The sequence below is a fragment of the Falco cherrug genome, chromosome 14 (genome assembly GCF_023634085.1).
Source record: "Falco cherrug isolate bFalChe1 chromosome 14, bFalChe1.pri, whole genome shotgun sequence".
NCBI classification, from domain to species: Eukaryota; Metazoa; Chordata; class Aves; order Falconiformes; family Falconidae; genus Falco; species Falco cherrug.
In genome coordinates, this window is record NC_073710.1 from 19,398,396 (window position 1) to 19,415,900 (window position 17,505).

Genomic DNA, 17,505 nt, shown 5'->3' on the forward strand with positions numbered 1-17,505 from the left:
AAGCAGCTGCTTTTTTGTCTGAGGATATAAACAATAATTAATGTTTGAAACTTCTAATCGCTAAACAGTATTTTTGTTTGGAGAAAGCTTGTTTTGCTTTTCTTTTTTTTTGGGGGTCTGTGTGTGTGTACACGTTGGTGTGGGTCGTGTTGTGTGGGTCGCCCCGCCCCCCCCCCCAGTGAAATTTGTGTAGAGCTCTGAGTAATTAAGCTTCAACTTTTCACTGGTAATACTTTTTTAGTATTTTGGGCTTGTATGTTGCCATCTGTATTCTTTTTATGTTACCAGTGGTAATAGGCACGGATTTTGCTAACTGGGCCAATTCAGCAGTCTGCTAACATGCATTGTCCTAGCGATTGTGCTCGTCCTTTGCTCGGGGAGCTGTACAGCTGTAGTTACTGTAAATGAAAAGGCTGTTGATGCACTGGTGCGTCGGCAGCGGTCAGCATGACGAGCAGCTTACCTCTGAGTAAATCACAATCTTTTGCCTGCATTAGGGCTGACCGTAAGCAGCCTGTGTCTGAAACCCACTTTATCCTTGGAGTTTGTACGGTGAAGTCCCAGTCTGTTATCCACCATTGGGACCTGGAAGTACTGTGATGTACACACAAGTTTAGGGTTTGGTGCAGCGCAGGGCAGGTTAGAGTTTGGCATTTAAAGGAAGCGATTTGATGTAGTCCTAATAGGCTACAAATAGACTATTTGGGTTTGTCCACAAATGCGTACCTGAAAATACTAAAATTGGAATGGAAATAGTCTGAAATGGCTTTGGCAAAGTTTTAATGCATGCTGGTATGTCTGCTGTGTGTTTTAAGTGTAACTTAGAGAGTGTGAGGTGGATTAATGCTGGTTGTGAGTAGCTTTTATAGGAATTGTGTAAATAATTTTATTAAACTTCTTTTTGATTGTTCGAAGTATTAGATTATATTTGTCAGTTTGGGAAAGAGCTAACTTTGAGGCTTTTTGAATTATGTGGTATAATTTGTGGAGTGTGCAAGCTAGGACCCCAAAAGCTCATACTGATAATGAGGTTATTTCTTGCTGGGGTGTATTTTTCTTTTTTTATAAGATCCTAGCACACTCTTGCTTAAACGTGCTTACTACTTAGGCATTTCAGTTGCAGAAAATACTTCTAAATTTGCAATAATAGTTCAGAGTAACTACTACAGTAATGTCTTTCTGAAGCTGTTTCACAGCTAAAAAAAAAAGTATTTTCTTAAACAGAGATCAACAGAGACCATTTGTATAGCACCAGGCACACCGACTCATTGGGCTATGGGATGGGTGGACAGCAGGCAGGGAGCTAACACTGTGTTTCACGTTGCTTAAAATGTGGTGGCTTCCTCCCCTCTGCGTCCTTTCTTGTAGAGATTGTTACTGCTCGCCAAGTGATCTGATATCTTGCTTTTTCACTTCAGCATGTAGTTGTGCCTTAAAAAGGGTAGAAAATGCTGTTACGCTTGCAGAAATCTTTTGTGAGAGGCAAGGTGGACTTGAGACTTCAGGCAGAGGACAGGAAGGTCGGTTTAGTTGAGTAAGTTTAATGTCAGCAGTCATATAGCCTAATAAGTTTATTTTGAATTAACATTTTTCTCAGTTTTTTATGCAAATATCTTTTTAACTGGTTTACTTCGTGTTTGCAGGTATAAAGCATTGTGAAATAAAGCCTCACAAAATCAAATGAAATTCAGTTTTCTTCAGGCCCAAATTGGATAGGGTGTTTGGCACTGTAGTCTGACTAGGATTGATGTTTGGGTTAGATGCTGGTAAATTTTTAAAGTCCTGTTTTAAATGATGAGGACACAGTTGCGTAGACACGTTTTCCTGTGTGACTGTGATTATATAGTAAGCCAGTTTCATTAAGATAGTATTAATGATCACTTTAACTTCCATCTTGTGTTCCATAATTAAAAGAGGGGCACTTTCTTTTGCTCAGAAAGAAGTACGAGGCCTGTGATACCTTGGTTGAAAACACTGGTAGATGAAAAAACTGTAACATTAGGATTCCAGCCCTAGTTTCACCTTATATAACTTTTAGTAGTCACTATTTGAGATTATTGTTTTGTTTTGTTGCATGACTGCATCAAAAATACCTCCTAAAAACATAGCTTAGTTATGATTCAGCAAGTGTTTTTCTTAAGCATGTTTTTGGAATATGATAAATTCTTGCTGGTATATTACTGAAGAAAAATGACTTGGTTATATTGAGAGCATAAATCAAGCGTAAGTTCCCTGGCAAGAACTGTAAAGCCATTCACTCAAGTAGAATTTAGGGATCCTGTTCTGCTTGGGCGTTGTGCTGTCTTGGTTGGTAGTTAGCAGTTGGTTATGTGACAATTTTTTGAAATTTAGCTGTTTCACTGTGCTTAAAGTATTTGTATTTCAGATGTTTCAGGTTTTTTTGACTGTTAGAATTGTTTGTCAACTAAACCAGATTACAGTAATATTTCTTTAACCAATTTAATGCTCTTCACCATTTTTAAACTCTGTATATGTATAAATCACTTTTTGTATGAGAAAACTACATTTTTGTGTTTGCTGTGGAATTTAGCTTGAATTTATGCTTTGAAATTTATGAATGTAAATGGCTATTAGTCATGCAGACAGCAGGTACATTAGTTACATTGCAATAAATCACCTAAAGGCTGAAAAAAATACTGTGATTGAATTACTGTATCTACCATTTGTGGCAACAGCCTGTGCTTCACTAGACGTGATTTTTTGAATTCTAAGAGCTTTTTTCTGTGGCTCAACTGCTAGTCTAGTAATGGTATGGAAATACGTGTATGTATCTGTTGATGCAGCCAAGCTAAGGATTTAGCAAGAGCTAACACTGCTGAAAAAGCTTTTCTGTGGGAGGGTGGAGGATAGCAAAGAATTGTCTGAAATGAATGTTGGAGTACGCCGAAGATGAATGAGAGTGGCAAGCTGTAAGGTACTGGACCAAAGTGACCTGCTTTCATCCATAGCCATAATATTTGTGACTCTTAATGGGTATGTGCTTCCACATGCCAAGAATGCATTATTAGTGGTATTTTCCAGTCCTTTTTGTCCGTTTTGTCAATTTATTCAATTCCCTGTTCAACTTCTTTCTGTCCCAGTATCCCTCTGCTGTCCTGAATGTTCAGATGCTTTTCAGCTAATTACAGCTGGTAGTGGAAGTTTATAGATGCTTCCAGGTGCTATGAAATGCTAACATGTCAGGCCTTTTTCTTGAGAATGTTTCTTCTTCTGTAAACTAAATATAAACACTCATTGTAGGGTGGCTTTTGGTTTTCTCTGGTTTTGGTGGTGGTTTTTTTGGTGACCTTGTTAAGTATTCCCCCCCCCCCCCCCCCCCCCCCGAAATATAAATGCAAAATACCTAAAAGGGTGCAGGAAGATAATGTTGAAAAGATATTTCATCTTAAGATTTGTTACACAGAGTTTCAGGCACAGGGGAAACAAAATTCATAAGAGCAGCTGTACCAAACTTGATGATATTTAGGCTTTGTGTATCTTTCTACACCTAGGCAGTGTCAGTTCTGTGCTTGGGCACTCAGGTAGTGATACCATTAGTTTTGCAAAACTCACTGGTTTAGCAGAACTCTAGAAAAGTTATTCTTGTTTTTTCTGTTGTGAAGGGTAGGTATCTGTGGGGTTTTAGAAGATAAACCAGCTTGTGTCTAGGGCGTATATGAACTGATGCAACTACTCGCCCTACATGTTGGTTTGAAACTGGTCATGGGATGGGGTGCAGTTCATACTGTGATTACCTGTTGTGGGAATTTGAGGAAGATGCATTGTGTACAGTTTGAGAGCCTAAAGTACTTTGCTAAAGACTTGGGAAGGGATAAAGATGAGAGCTGGGAGGCAAACAAGTGAGTTTCTGGCTCCTAACACACAGGTCTTTTTGAATGTTTGTATCTTAATAGATTTTATTATGAATTTATTAATTGTACTGAATATAAATCCTCCTGTAACAAAAATATTTCTCTTTTATTTTTAGTATATTTTTGGGGAGTTCAGCCCTGATGAGTTTAATCAGTTCTTTGTGACTCCACGATGCTCTGTTGAGGTAAGATCTATTTTAAACTTTTTAGAAATAACATTTTAAAGCTACATCTCTTTGTGCTTACTTGAAATAGAACTATATAATTAGTTTCTTACCATTCTATTAGCTTGCTAATTTACAACCTGAAGATATTGATCAGAAGTCCTCTTTCCATGTATATGGATGTAAAGTCAATTTTTAGAAATAAGAAATTGATTATCCCACCTTCTGCTTGTCATCTTTTGGAGCTGGAACCGCTGACATTGTAGTGACAGGATATTGAAAGCGAGTTATCCAGCCCTATTACCTCAGCTTTGATTGCTTTGGTTTTTTTCAGAGGTGGATATAAAGAAAACTTTCTCAGCAGTGTTCTCAGTTGTAAGGTGGGCTTCTAAGTCTTGTGAGCCTTTTGAAGCACAGGGATTCTTATTTTCTGACAGGTGGAGCAGTGCTAACCATCAAAGCTGTGCTTACAAGGAAAGCTGTGCGTGGGGTCTGAGAAATGGGAGGTGGATCAATAATGCACTAATTACGGGGGTAGTAAACCATAGAGTGGAACCAGTTGTCTTTGTGTGTTTCAGTTCATAACATACTACAGATAGTATTGTAGACTCCTACTGTCTGTGGTTCTTGGTAGAGAAGGAAGAAACTCTTTTCCTTTGTAGGGAAGAATGTTATGCCATTGTCCTAATCTCCAGACTTGAAAAATAATTTTTCTTCAGGTCAATTTCCATGTTTTTTCTCAAAAACATTTTCATTCAAACATTTCAGTCATGCTTCTGTTCTCCCCCCTCAACATAAAGGAAATGAACGCTTCCAACTATAGATGCGGAAATCAATTTGTCACATTTTACAAATCTGCCGACCGTTGCTAATGCAACTTAGTTTCCCGTAACTTAATTTTCCGAGTGTCATTAGTGTAGTATACTGCTGAACCATAAAAGTGTGTGAAAGGAATATGGTGGGCTGGGGCAAGTTTAGAAAGAATAGAGAGCTTCTACTTGCCTTTAGGGAGAGCTTTGTGTCTTTTCTGGTAGGTGGGAAGTAATGCAGAATAGATCTTAAGGTAATACCTGTTTCTTCCGTTTGTATTGCTGTTTTCCCACTGTTAAATACAGTAGCAGCAGCGTGATGTTTGCATCCTGTGTAGTGTCACCTTAAGTGTCCTACATCAGCTATTGTAACACATTGTGGAAGATGAAAATGTCATACCTTGACTTCTTCAAAGCTATCCTCATAAAATATATTGAGGAAATACGAACCTACAGCATTAGAACCACTCTTGTCTCATTTTATAACTGTCTCAAGTGTACCACTTACTGGTTAGCTATCAAAATAAAAAACTGTGTTGAACCATGTTCCTTAAGTTTGTCCTTGATCTGGTTCAGTTCAATGTTTTAATTATCTGGATGATGAAATAGATTATGCTTATTAGTTTTACACTGTGCAGGTATTTCAGAGAAAAGTAGTCTGAACAAAAATGGGGTGAAATTGAGGAAGGACAAGACTGAGATTATAATACTGCAGTGGTGTGTGACATACATTCCGTTGACGCTGCCATCCTTCTGAAGCTCCTTACCTGTAGATTGAAGGGTGTGCTGAGGCAAGTTTAACTAGTTAAAGTTAAGGGTTGTCTAGAATGTCTCTTTGTACATGTTCTATCAGATACCTGTTGACTGAGGTGGTTCAGATGACCCCATTGTACGTAACGGGTCAACTCAGAAATCTCTTATTTTGCAAAGGTGCTGTTGATTAACCAGGTATGTAGGGGAGCAATAGGTCGACTTATTATTTTTTTATTATTTAGTTTGTGTTTTCTTAAGCCCTTTGAATTGGAGAAAAAACAACAATTACGAGTTTTGTTGTGAACTTTTTACTGTGGAGTTGTAGAGTAACTTTTTTAGCTCTTAACTATAAAACTATATTGAATCTGTGTTCAATAGTAGTATAGATAGTAAGTAGGTTCTTAACAGCTTGATGCCTCTTTCTGACCATTGATTCTGATTTTTTTGACCTGGAGATTTGATGTATTAAGATGCATTATGGTTTATAAATGGATTTACAGTATGTGTTCTTTTTATGCACTTCTTTTATAATGGAATTTTAGGAATGTTGTTTTTTGGCACTTCCAATGCACTGTTGTCTACGATGCTTTAAGAAGGCAATATGTAAGTATCTGTAGCTTTAGAGAACTGAAGATTTCAGTGGAGAAGTCTTTGATATTTCTTACACCATTATAATTAGCATTTAGAACAGCATTATGAAACTGCACTGTATGCTCAATGTTTTATCTCCCACTGCAGGAACAGTTCATCTGTTCTGCGGGGAGCTGCTGGACTGCAATGTAGCAATGCCTGCTGGGCACAGGAGAAGCTTTCAGTGCTGGGGGCATTTGGGGGCAGGCAAGGAGGGGTTTGGAAATGCCCACCTGTGGTTACACAATAGTAAGGGTTCTGTCAACCACCGAGTCCAAAAAACGATGCCGGTGTTTTATAGTAAACATATTTACAATCCAGACAGAAACTATATGCTGTGATTACATTACACTTAGGCTGCTGATGATAAAAATTTGTTAAATGTGATTAAGAATACACCTTAGCTGGAACACTTCAAGGGCAGCACTAGAGCTGAACCAGGTTGAGAGTCAAAAGGTTTAGGTGTGACTGTTGTCTGTGCAAAAAACTTTGGTTTATCCTGTCACAGGTTATTTGGTCTACGTTCAGTTTTTGTATAAAAAGTGGATGTGTTCCTCAGTTTAATGTTGTGAGTTACTGTTGATGAAGGAAGATCCTGATGCTGTGAAGTGAATTGCTTGAGAAGTTGATGAGCCTGTAGTGTGTAACCAAGATAATCCTTATCTTTCAGTAATTGTGGTAATCTGCAAGGACACTTGAAGCTACAGTGTGGGATTTGATAAATATAGAAGCATGAGTTCCAAGACATACTCTCAGAAAATCGAACCTTAATAATGATATTATTTTTAAAGGATTCAAATAATGTTTCATATGAAACTGATATCAAATGTTATTAGAGTTGCTTTGTCTTTAAATGAGTTTAATTTCTTTTTTGTACAGCTCCCCCCATACAATGAAACAGTTTCATGTGGTATTAAGTCCACAGGTAAGTTTCACAATGGTAAGAAATCAAAAAAAAATTTTTTTTAACTAGAAGGTTGTGACGCTTTCTTTAGATTTACTACAATCTATCTTTAAATTTAATCTTTAGAATTTGTTCAGCAGGCTTATATGCATACATTTGGCAGGTTGTTTTTTTAAACACCTTTATTGAGCGAGATCCGTGATCATTATTTGAAAATACTGCATTGAACTTCAGCTAATTAGAGTGGACGTGCTTATTCCTCCTTGTGCTACCACACCATCTTAATGTCTTGCTGAAGTTATATAGGATATAGTTGTAAAAATGTAGGGGGCTGAAGCTTGCTAAAGAAGACTGAATAAATAAGCATACTGAAGAAATAAGTACCTAGTGTGGTGTTCAGCTGTCCCGCTGTAAGAGCGTAGCATGAGTATTTTCTGGCAGTTGCAACCTGAAGACAGCTCTGCAAGCAGGGCTTTTGTTCAGTGTTCCCTTTGACTCTTGCTTCTGTCTGGCTCAGCCATTTTTCTGGAAAATCCCCCCTTTATTTCTCTTTTTTCTTTTGGTGAAAGTATGACTCATTGTAAAAAAAAAAAAAAATAAAATAAAATTACAGAGTTCCCGTTTCAAAGCTGTAACAATCACACATCTGTTCTGTCTTAATCCATACACCTTACAACCTGCCCGTACTTCATAGTTATATAAAGTTGACAGTTAAGTAGGATTTGCCATGTGATCATCACTATATAGTTTAAACCAAACTTTCACAGTAGGTTAAGTGGCGGGTAGATTAGTGTTTGGTTTTTCCCCCTGAACCAGGAAGCTGATACTTACGCAGATGTATATGGGAATGATACAAATGGCATCCAGATCTCCTTCAAAATAATGCAAGTGTCTGACTGAACATTTCTCAAAAATACTTACGAGGACCAAAACGCACATGTTAATGTTTAAGAACTTGATCACTATGCTAGTGACTTTGGCCTTGCATTTAAAGGTAAATAAGATAAGTCATAAAGAAAGACAATAGGCCCTGTTTGAAAGCAGATAGGCAACATTTCTGAAAATTCTGGAGCTTTATTTAGTACAAGACCAGTTTTAGGACTCTGAGTAGCTTTAAGTAGGAGTTTGAAAAGTTCTTTGAAAGGACCATGTGGTATGGACTGTCTGTTGGTGATGACAGGGGCATCCAGTCATATATCACTTTGTCTAACTGTGGATCTAAGGTCTGTTACTGAAGACTGAGGTTGTAATGTTCCCAAACCATACAGAAAGTTGGTTTGTACAAATGTTTTTCAGATCATTCCTAGACCCTGAGAGAACCCCTCCCAGCCCTGAGATTAGGTAATGACAGCACATTAGGTTTTGCCTGAAAAATGTCTTTAACAAGCTTGCACTGTACTGTGCATGCATATTCTCACTGTGGTGGCTGCATAAGAAGCTGTGGAGACTAAAATGGAATGCTATGCTTATGCAGAATACTTATAATAAGATGACATATACTGACCATGTTGTCACTCCCCATAGTCTAATTTTTTTCTACGCTTAGCTTCACTATTTAACTTTATTATGGAATTAGAAAATCTGTTAATACTTAGTAGGAATAATCATATCACGGCTGAAGCTCTAATACGCAGAACTCTGTTCAGACTGATCAGTACTATGTGTTCACAGCTTTTGCTATTTTACGTAGACTTTGTCCTTGGAGCATCTGTTGATACTTGTTTCAATATGCATGTCATGTTGTTCGTGACAGATACATCTGTTTCAGTCCAGTCAGAAGTAGCACTGTGAGCTAGACTGAAAAAAAGATGCCCAGAAGCAAAGTGAAAAGTCAAAACAAATAGAAACAATTACCTCTCATTTTTTAAAATGAACTTGACACAATCTTGTAGCAAATGAGCTTCTGCCAGTTGTTCCATACACTAACTATTTAGTAGCTGTTGGTATTTATTATTCTAATCCTATTGTAAGGTATAAAGTTTTAATTCCTCAGCTGTGACTTCCGAATTTGTATGTTAAATTCTAGAATATTAGTTATGCTCTTGGCAAGATTTTAGACTATGATGTTCATGTTGTACCTTCAGCTAAATTAGCATTGTGCCAAAATTGTAAGGGATGTGTTTTGTTTTCTACTCCTCACTTGCCCCGAGTTGTCTCTTGTGATTATCTAGTGTACAGTAAGCTGATAAGTTCACCGAAACCAGAAAAAAACACCCAGACTCAGATTATTTTTTTTGCAAGGTTAGCTTTCAGTAGCAGAAGTGCTGGAAGCTTGCTGGAGACTAGAGGAGCAGGAGTACAGAAGCGAGAACTTTGACTTCAGGCTCTGGAAGGCTTAACTCATCCACAAAGGGAAAGTGTTCTTTGTTTCGAACTATTTATTTTTAATATACTATTTATATTTTTTTAACTGGGATTTTGGAAAAGGAGCATAAGTCCCAGATCATTTTGAACTGGTAGGGATTTGAAATGTGCCCAATAATTCATTCTTACTGTGGTTGGAGGAATATTAAGTGTTACCAGTTGTTGCTTGTGCTTCGTACTGTTATAACAAAGGTTAAAGAACTAGCTCTTGGTTCATGCTTGGACTAACAAGTTGCTCCATAAGCAGATGAACTAATGAGGAATAGTTTTGTTGTGAGTTTGTCATGTATCCCTTAAAACCCCCTGCCCTGCATTTGCAAGCAAATGAAGCTGTGGCTGGTTTGGAACCATGTATGCCCTGACAGGTCAGCCAGTGTGTAGTAGCAGCTTAGTGCTGCTGCTGAGCAGTTAGGTGATGCCTGACGTCTCCCAGCCCTTCCCTCTTCAGTGGTTATCAGGCAGCAGCTTTCCACCTCCCTGTCTCTAGGCTGCTGATTTTTTTTTTTTTTTTAAAAGGAACTTAAGCCCTCTTTTGTGGTTGGTGATAGCTCGACAGTGATTGCAGAAGTAGCTGGTGAATGGTGGATTGACAGGCGTGGTGTTATAAAATGCTTTCTCATGGGTGTAGGGGAGAGGTGAAGAAAATCTGAAATTCAGACTCTTGTTAACATGATTTAGAGAAATCAGATGTATATGGAGGGTTTTTCTGTCTTTTTTTAAAAAGTTTCCCTTAGTCTGACTGGCAGAAGGGTTGAAATTGATATGTGAAGTGTGTTTACTTCTCATTTAGTTAGGTTTATGCAGAAAAGCAATTAATGTCTGTTATATATCTTTGTTCGTTAGTTCATAATAAGTTGGTATTGCATGTGTAAGTCAGACCTCGACACACATTGAATGTTTATTACTCTTCATTTGATATTTTAAGAAAAAGTACCCTGTAGACTCTGGTTTCTTTCACTTTTTTTTTTTTTTTTAAGGCTAAAATGCTAAAATTTTAGTTGGTAGACTTTTCTAGAGAAGCATTTGGAGAGTTCCAAAACAGTTACGTTGACAGTTATGTATCAAAACATTCTCCACTAGACTCTTGTCTTCCCATAGCATTATTTCTGTAGATGTACAGATAACTTTTCCCTTAGGATCTGTTGCCTGCTCTCCGTCGTGTTCAGAAAAACCCACCAAACCAGCAAATCAACCCACCTCATTTTTAGTGAGTGTCTCTGATATACTTGAAAATACACATTTGGTGACATGTCATTCATAATGTAAGTTGCACAAAATCATTCAAGTTTAGTAGTGGTATATCCACTTACATTCCTTTGGAAATAGTATCTAGTGTTGTTTGGTTCTTTAGTAACAGTCTTAAAAATTTGAAATGCATTTTTTAGTCCCTCATCATTGAGGAACGAAAATATTAAAATTAATGTATTTGAAACAGTAATGTATGTATCATAGAAAAAACTTCTAAGGACTAAAATGTGAGCTTACCTTTAACACTCCTGAGACTTGGTTTCATTAATTTTATCTCTCTGATACTTACAGAAATAGTTATAAATGAAGTATTCAGTGTTAGCACACACACATTATAAATTTTTAATACTGCAGCCTGCCATGAGAATGTTTCTTTAAAGAGCATGTCAAAGTTCCAAGGTAAATAAACAAATAAATAGACTTAATGAAAACCAAACCAAAACACAAACCCCAAACCCAATCCTGTTCATAAGTTTTTCAGTAATGCTTGTATGTACAAGTTCAACACTGACTTAAGTTGAGGCATACCTGTTGTATTTCTTGTCATAAAAGCATATAGTCATGTGTATCATATTCTCATATAGTAATAAATTCAACTGTGATAAAATTAAATAAGTTATTGATGAGCCTAGAGTTTCAAAACCTGTAGTTGCAGTGGTTTGATAAAATTAATGAAAAAAATTTCAGTTATAGATCATGACAATCTTTACACACAGGAAAAACCAAACTAATTCCACCCCTCCACCCCCCCAAAAAATGTCCAAACCCAACCACCTCCACATGTGGAAATTATTCGTAAAAGTTAAACAAGTAAAGGCTTGGATTTGGTAATTAACGGTGGAGAAGACTGGCCTTAAAAGTGTGGAGTTATATTGCACCGCATTTTATACAAAATGGTCCAGTAATTTAACTTAATGCGGAAATCATTGAGCTTTAATAATTTTTCTTAATAGGTGAATTTAATAGGTGTAACTTGCAGGAACTGTGCAGCGATTTGGAAAATTGCATACTCCCAATGTTTAAGAGAACCTGAATCATACTGTGTTATCTTCTAAAAAATGATGTTTTGAGGTAGTCTTCTGGATTGAGATAGAGACTAAGAATTATGTTCCTTGTGAGGGCATGTGGTTTGTTTTTTGAGTTGCAGGAAAAGTATGTGCCTTTTTCCTTGATTTTGTAGCTTTCTGGTTAGATGTTATTCGGTAACTCTGGTTTGCTTTCTCTTGTCCAGGGGAAGAGTATCAGAGAATTGAATTTGGTGTTAATGAAGTTATTGAGACGCAGTCGTCTGTACTAAATAACACTGACTACAGTATTTCAAGTACTCTGAATCCTCAGGCTCCAGAATTCATTCTCAGTTGTGCACCTGCTCAGAAAACCCCTGATGATACTCTCAGTGAAACAAACTATAACTCCATTGACTGCCAGTTCACAGATCCAACCCTCGCTTTGGACAGTGGTTCTAACGCTGAAAACGATGGCTTGTCTGGAGGCCTTGGGCAAAGGGAGCGTAAAAAGAAGAAAAAAAGACCCCCTGGATACTACAGTTACTTGGAAGATGTCAGTGACGGCATCGCTCCAACAGAAGCTCTTGTAAATGGCCATGCAAATTCGTCGGGACTAAACAGTATAAGCACGGAGGATACGGAACTGACGGGAGACATACCCTCCCTGGCCACACCAAGGACTTGCAACAGCCCGGACAACTCTGTGGACTTCATTAATGAAGCTGTCTCTGATGATTCTGTTTCTAGCACACTAGACAATACCAGGACTGCAGGGCAGCCTGAGGTATGCCGTGTTACTAATTCTGAACAGTTTTGCATCCCCTCAGAGACTGGCAGAGATAGCCCTTTAAGGACAGCTGTTGTACAGTCTTATGCTGGTACTGATACTACTGAAAATCTTGGCGTTACTAATGGACAAACACTTGAATCCTCTGGGGAGGACACAGCTGCCAATGGGGTAGAATTGCACACTGTGGAAAGCACTGACTCAGACCAAGCTAAGCCTGAGGAAGCTTCACCTACTACTGAGGCAACAGTCCCGGTTGCAGGATCAGTCCCTGTTAATCAGCCTGCAAAATCGTGGGCTAGTCTTTTTCACAATTCCAAGCCCTCTGCTTCCACATCTGTGGTCTATGTTGAGACTAAGTATACCCCTCCTGCCACATCTACTCTGGTCCCTGAAAAACAGGTTGAAGTCAAAGAGGGACCTGTTCCAGTTTCAGAGGATCCTGTAGCCATAAAGATTGCAGGTATAGTTAATACACACGAGTGGATGTTACACTGGAAGGGTATTAACTCTGCTTGTAAACAGAAGCGTGCAGTATGGATAGAGAAGATTCCTCTGTTAATGTTCTTAAGATGACTGTTCAAACGCTGCATGAAAGATGTAATATAAATAAGGTAGTTTTGTATCCCCCTGAGTGAACATTCCCATGAGATGTTACCAGGTCGTTATATTCCAGATGCTGTAGAACTGTTGCTGCTTGTCAAACAATTACATTTAAGTGCCCTGTGATTTTTAAATAGGCTGGTTGCATTTAGCTGTGTGCTGTTGTAATAAGGAGAATACATTAGAAAAGTTTGTTCTGAAAATGGTGTGTTGTTTATCCAGTATTTGCAATCTTGTAATGCATTCCATTACAAGAAGGGAACAGTATTAATATATTTATGCCAAACCAGCTGAAATTCCTGGACACTTACAGCAGTTTAGATGTAATGCCTAAATAGGTTTTGCCTCAGAAATTCTAATTCAAGAAATAGTTTTTATATTTATTGATTTGCTGTTTGAGAGGTCTGTCTTTCAGATTTTGCAGAATTGTCCTTACCCATTATAAACAATACTATTTTATTGATAAACAGCGCTAGCTATCAGCTGTTCAAGAATAACCATAAGGAACTGTCCAGAGGGTAGGTCAGGAAAGGCAGTGTGTGATATAAAGGCTTTGACCGTTGGTCCTGTCATATTTGTGGTTCTAATGAGAAATGCTAGAATGTGCATGAGATCGTTTTTGTGGATTCAGTCAGAAAACATGAACAAAAATACCCATTTTGTTGCATTTTGTGTCACTGACTCATGAGTGTCAGAACAAAAATAATTATTTTACATCTGTGAAATAGTACTTATGGAAAAGGCTTGTGCAAAGTCCCGCTATTTATGATAAAGCTAATTTGTAAGTACAATGGAGTTTCAGGTGTGATGGCTTCAAGTCATTTTTGCTCCAACCAGAAGCTGACCAGAAGTATATACCTGCCTGTCATCCCATCCTTAATAACTATTTCCTCGTTTAATGGTGGTGTTAAGAGGAAAGCTGTCAGAGTAATTTATGCTTGTGTGTATTTTTCACTTAGGTGTCACACACACAGTTGACTATTAAAAAATAATGTCCGAGCACGTGATGATGGTCTGTATTAACCCATACATGTAGAATATGTTGTACTCTTAAGCTATCATTTGTCAGTGGATTTTAACTTGAAACTATTTTGTGGCACCATAAAGCTAAAACTGCTTGCCGTAGATGAAAAAGAGTTGGTTTTTTTTAGTCTGGTCCAAATTACTACAGCCCTAAGTTAACTTTCTGGACTCTTACTGTTTCTGTACTTCTTTTTGCCACCAGGTGGGAGCAGAGCTTTTTATTTTGTCTTTAATGTATTAAAATAGCAATGTAATTTTGTGCAGTTTTCTTCTGCAACTTCACTACTGACTAGCTTTTTTTGCAGAGGAATGATCTGAGTATAGATCCTTTTCTGGTGAAAAGGAATTCATCTTCTCATCGTAGCTGGTTTAGGCAGGAGTTATATTGCTGCGGTTCTTGTAATTCAGATACTACTGGGTTTGGTATAAAACATTACTTGGAGATCTGAATGTAATCATTGTGTAATCAGTGTTTTGCTCCGTGGAAAAAGGTGACTTTCTTTATTGTCTGTTCTGTTTAAAATGTACTCTGTCTTGTTTCAAAATAGGTATATTAGTGCTTTGTTCATATACCCACACTCAAAAATGTGTTATGTGAGTTTCAGTTTGTGATTTCCAGAGAGATTATTTGCTCTGTTCTGTGCATACTTCAGATCTTCTGCCTAGGTTAACATCGTTATATATGGGTGTATAGCGATGTATAGTATTTTTCATAGGTAGCTGCTGATTCTGTTCCTTGTTCTCTGTGTGGCTGAGTTGAGACCCTATTGTTGGATTTGCTGGGAATTCAGCAGTTTCAACTTATGCCAATGGGAATGGATTTTTGACCGCACAGTGCCGTAGGGTGCTCAGCATAGGTAAAATCTAGACCTGAAGTATCTCAAGTTGAACAAGCAAAATTTCTGACTTAATGTTGGAGCTCTGGGGCCCTTCTGTACAGTTTCTGTTTAGAGCAGATGCTCAGAACAAAAGAAAATAAGATACTTTTCCAGGGACAGATTGCTGATTTGTGCCTTAATTTTGCCAGTTGCTATGAGGGACGTTAATGATTCATACGCACCTTGAAGATAGTTGATACTGTTTGATTCAACCTGCAAAGTTCTGTGGTTTATTAAGTCCTCAAATTTAAACAACAGCTGCATAAGAGAAGGAGATAAAGATCAGGGGTAGAAAATAAATAGATAAACAAATTCCATGTTAATCTTGATGTGAAAAAAGTACTAAAGAGTCAATTTTAGCAAGTGGCTGAGGTATGTGATGAGGAGCTTTACTGGCAACGCTAGTGAACAAATTAAAGGAACTTCTGAAGCAAACTATGAGCCATTGATGTTTATTTGGCAAAACTCAAGGCAGATAGTATCAGAATGGTAAAGAAGTGCAGCATTTAAACATTTAGAAGGGACAACCATACTAAGTATACACCTTAGCCTAATGTAGATGCTAGGACAAACATTGTAATAATTAATTTTAAGGGATAGTAAGATTATAAATGGTCCATATTTGTAAAAAAAATAAGATTGTCTTTTAGGCTTCACTTGCCGTGTTTTTACAGTTACTACCCTCTGATGTATAACCTGATGGTCGTTAATAATGCCTTAGCGTTCTAAGTAAGCTAGGGAAATAAGTGATTGGAAAACTAGCTATTTTCTGAGTAGTCTCTTAACCTTTTTTGGTAACTAGGGAAAATTTTGGTGGGACAATCTAAAAAAGATTTTTCTGAATGATTTTTTTTCTTGCAGTGTTTGTGGATGATGGAATTAACAGTGCACGTGAAATTTGTTTACGGCAGGCAGAATTTCAGATGAGTCGAAGAACAGAAACATTTTAAGATCTGACTAAATCTGGAGTGATTTTAAATTAGAAGGAGAGGAATCCAATAAATGCAAGTATGGAAGGGCACGCCAGAGCAGAGATCAAATGCAAGCATACACTATGAAGAACAAATGGTTGGTTATAGTATTAGAGAATAAAAAGATCTAGAAATTCTAGGGAGTTGATAAGTGTCCTTAGTAAAGCTAATGATGACAAAGTGGGGTTTTTTTCCCAGTGTGTTAATAATGCCTATTTCCATGGAAAAGAACTGTAATTCTGTCATTGCTACTGAGGACTTGAGGAAAGTGCCAATATTTGGTCATTACTTCTCAAGGAAGATATAATAGTGAAGCAGTGAAAATGGATTTGAAAGATTTGTAAGATTTGAAAACCATACTTTTTTGGCAACCATGGAAAATTTGGATTTACTTTGTCTCAGATGAGATTGTTGGAGTGATCCTGGATGTAACTTCAAAGGTCGTAAAGTGATTCACTGCTCTCCCAAGACTGTAGTGAACAAGGCAAGAATTACTTTAATTTGTAACAAGGTGTTTCAGTGTTACATAGTAGAAAATTTTTCTCCTTGATAAAACCAGATAAGCACTAGAGCATGTAGTTGTGGAATGGAGGTGTGCAAGGTTTGGGGCTTTTTATAAACAACTTCAGAAATCTAGCCTAGCATACGAGCAGACTTCATTCTTGCAGAAACTGTGATTTTGTGTAGGGTTATCCAGCAGTGTCCTGGCCTTTTTTATCACTGTCCAGATTTGAAAAAAAAAAATATCTGTGTGACATATTTACTCAATAATGGTCTCAAGCTAAGTTTAAATAGCTAAGTTGTAACACGTCTTCAGCATGGAGACTATGTCCACATGGTTGCTGTTGCCTTAGATTTTGGATTTGTGTTGGTCAGGGAGTTACTGTGGTGTGTTGGGGGTTTTTTTTGGTTGGTTGGTGTTTGTTTTTTTTTTAATTTGAAAGATATTTGTAATAACACCCACCTGGTGAATGAACATTATCAAAATGTTTTCTGTTTACCAACAGAAATTTCTAAACATGATAATATTGTTCTAAATAAGTTTTCAAATCAAGGCCTTGTTTCACAAGTCAGCATCCACCAAAATGTGAATTCTTTCTGGTTAGTGACATGTGCTTTATAACAGGCTTTCAAATTTTAAGAAAGTTTTCTCATGATTGTAAGTGTGTTTTTCTTCTGGTACTCTTGCAAAAATTTTCAGTTGTGTAAATGAGAGATGTGACGTGAAAATCTGGTATCGAATGTAATTGCTGTACACATAAAGATAATTCTTTATGTTAAAAGAAACAAAACTCACCATAATTGCTCTAGGCACTGTTTACAAAGTGGTTTTATGACCACAAGAGGATGCTAGAGGTCCTAATAAATGTTTTATTTAGTATGATAGAAAAATGGGGGAAAATACAGTTAACCTAAAAAGTTATTTATAGACGTTAAAAATAAACACGATTTTTGTTATTTTTATTCTAATTTTCAACAGTGCTTGGTTATA

At 37.3% G+C, this 17,505-nt stretch overlaps 1 protein-coding gene across 1 annotated transcript in view; it reads left to right on the forward strand.

Moving 5' to 3' along the window:
* The window catches only part of USP10 (ubiquitin specific peptidase 10), a 52,794-nt gene that overhangs the window by 17,095 nt on the left and 18,194 nt on the right, over nt 1-17,505 (forward strand). Inside the window, exons 2-4 of the mRNA XM_055726620.1 lie at nt 3,989-4,057; nt 7,108-7,153; nt 11,976-13,001. Coding sequence (XP_055582595.1) covers nt 3,989-4,057; nt 7,108-7,153; nt 11,976-13,001 — 1,141 coding nt within the window. The remainder of the gene's footprint in view (nt 1-3,988; nt 4,058-7,107; nt 7,154-11,975; nt 13,002-17,505) is intronic.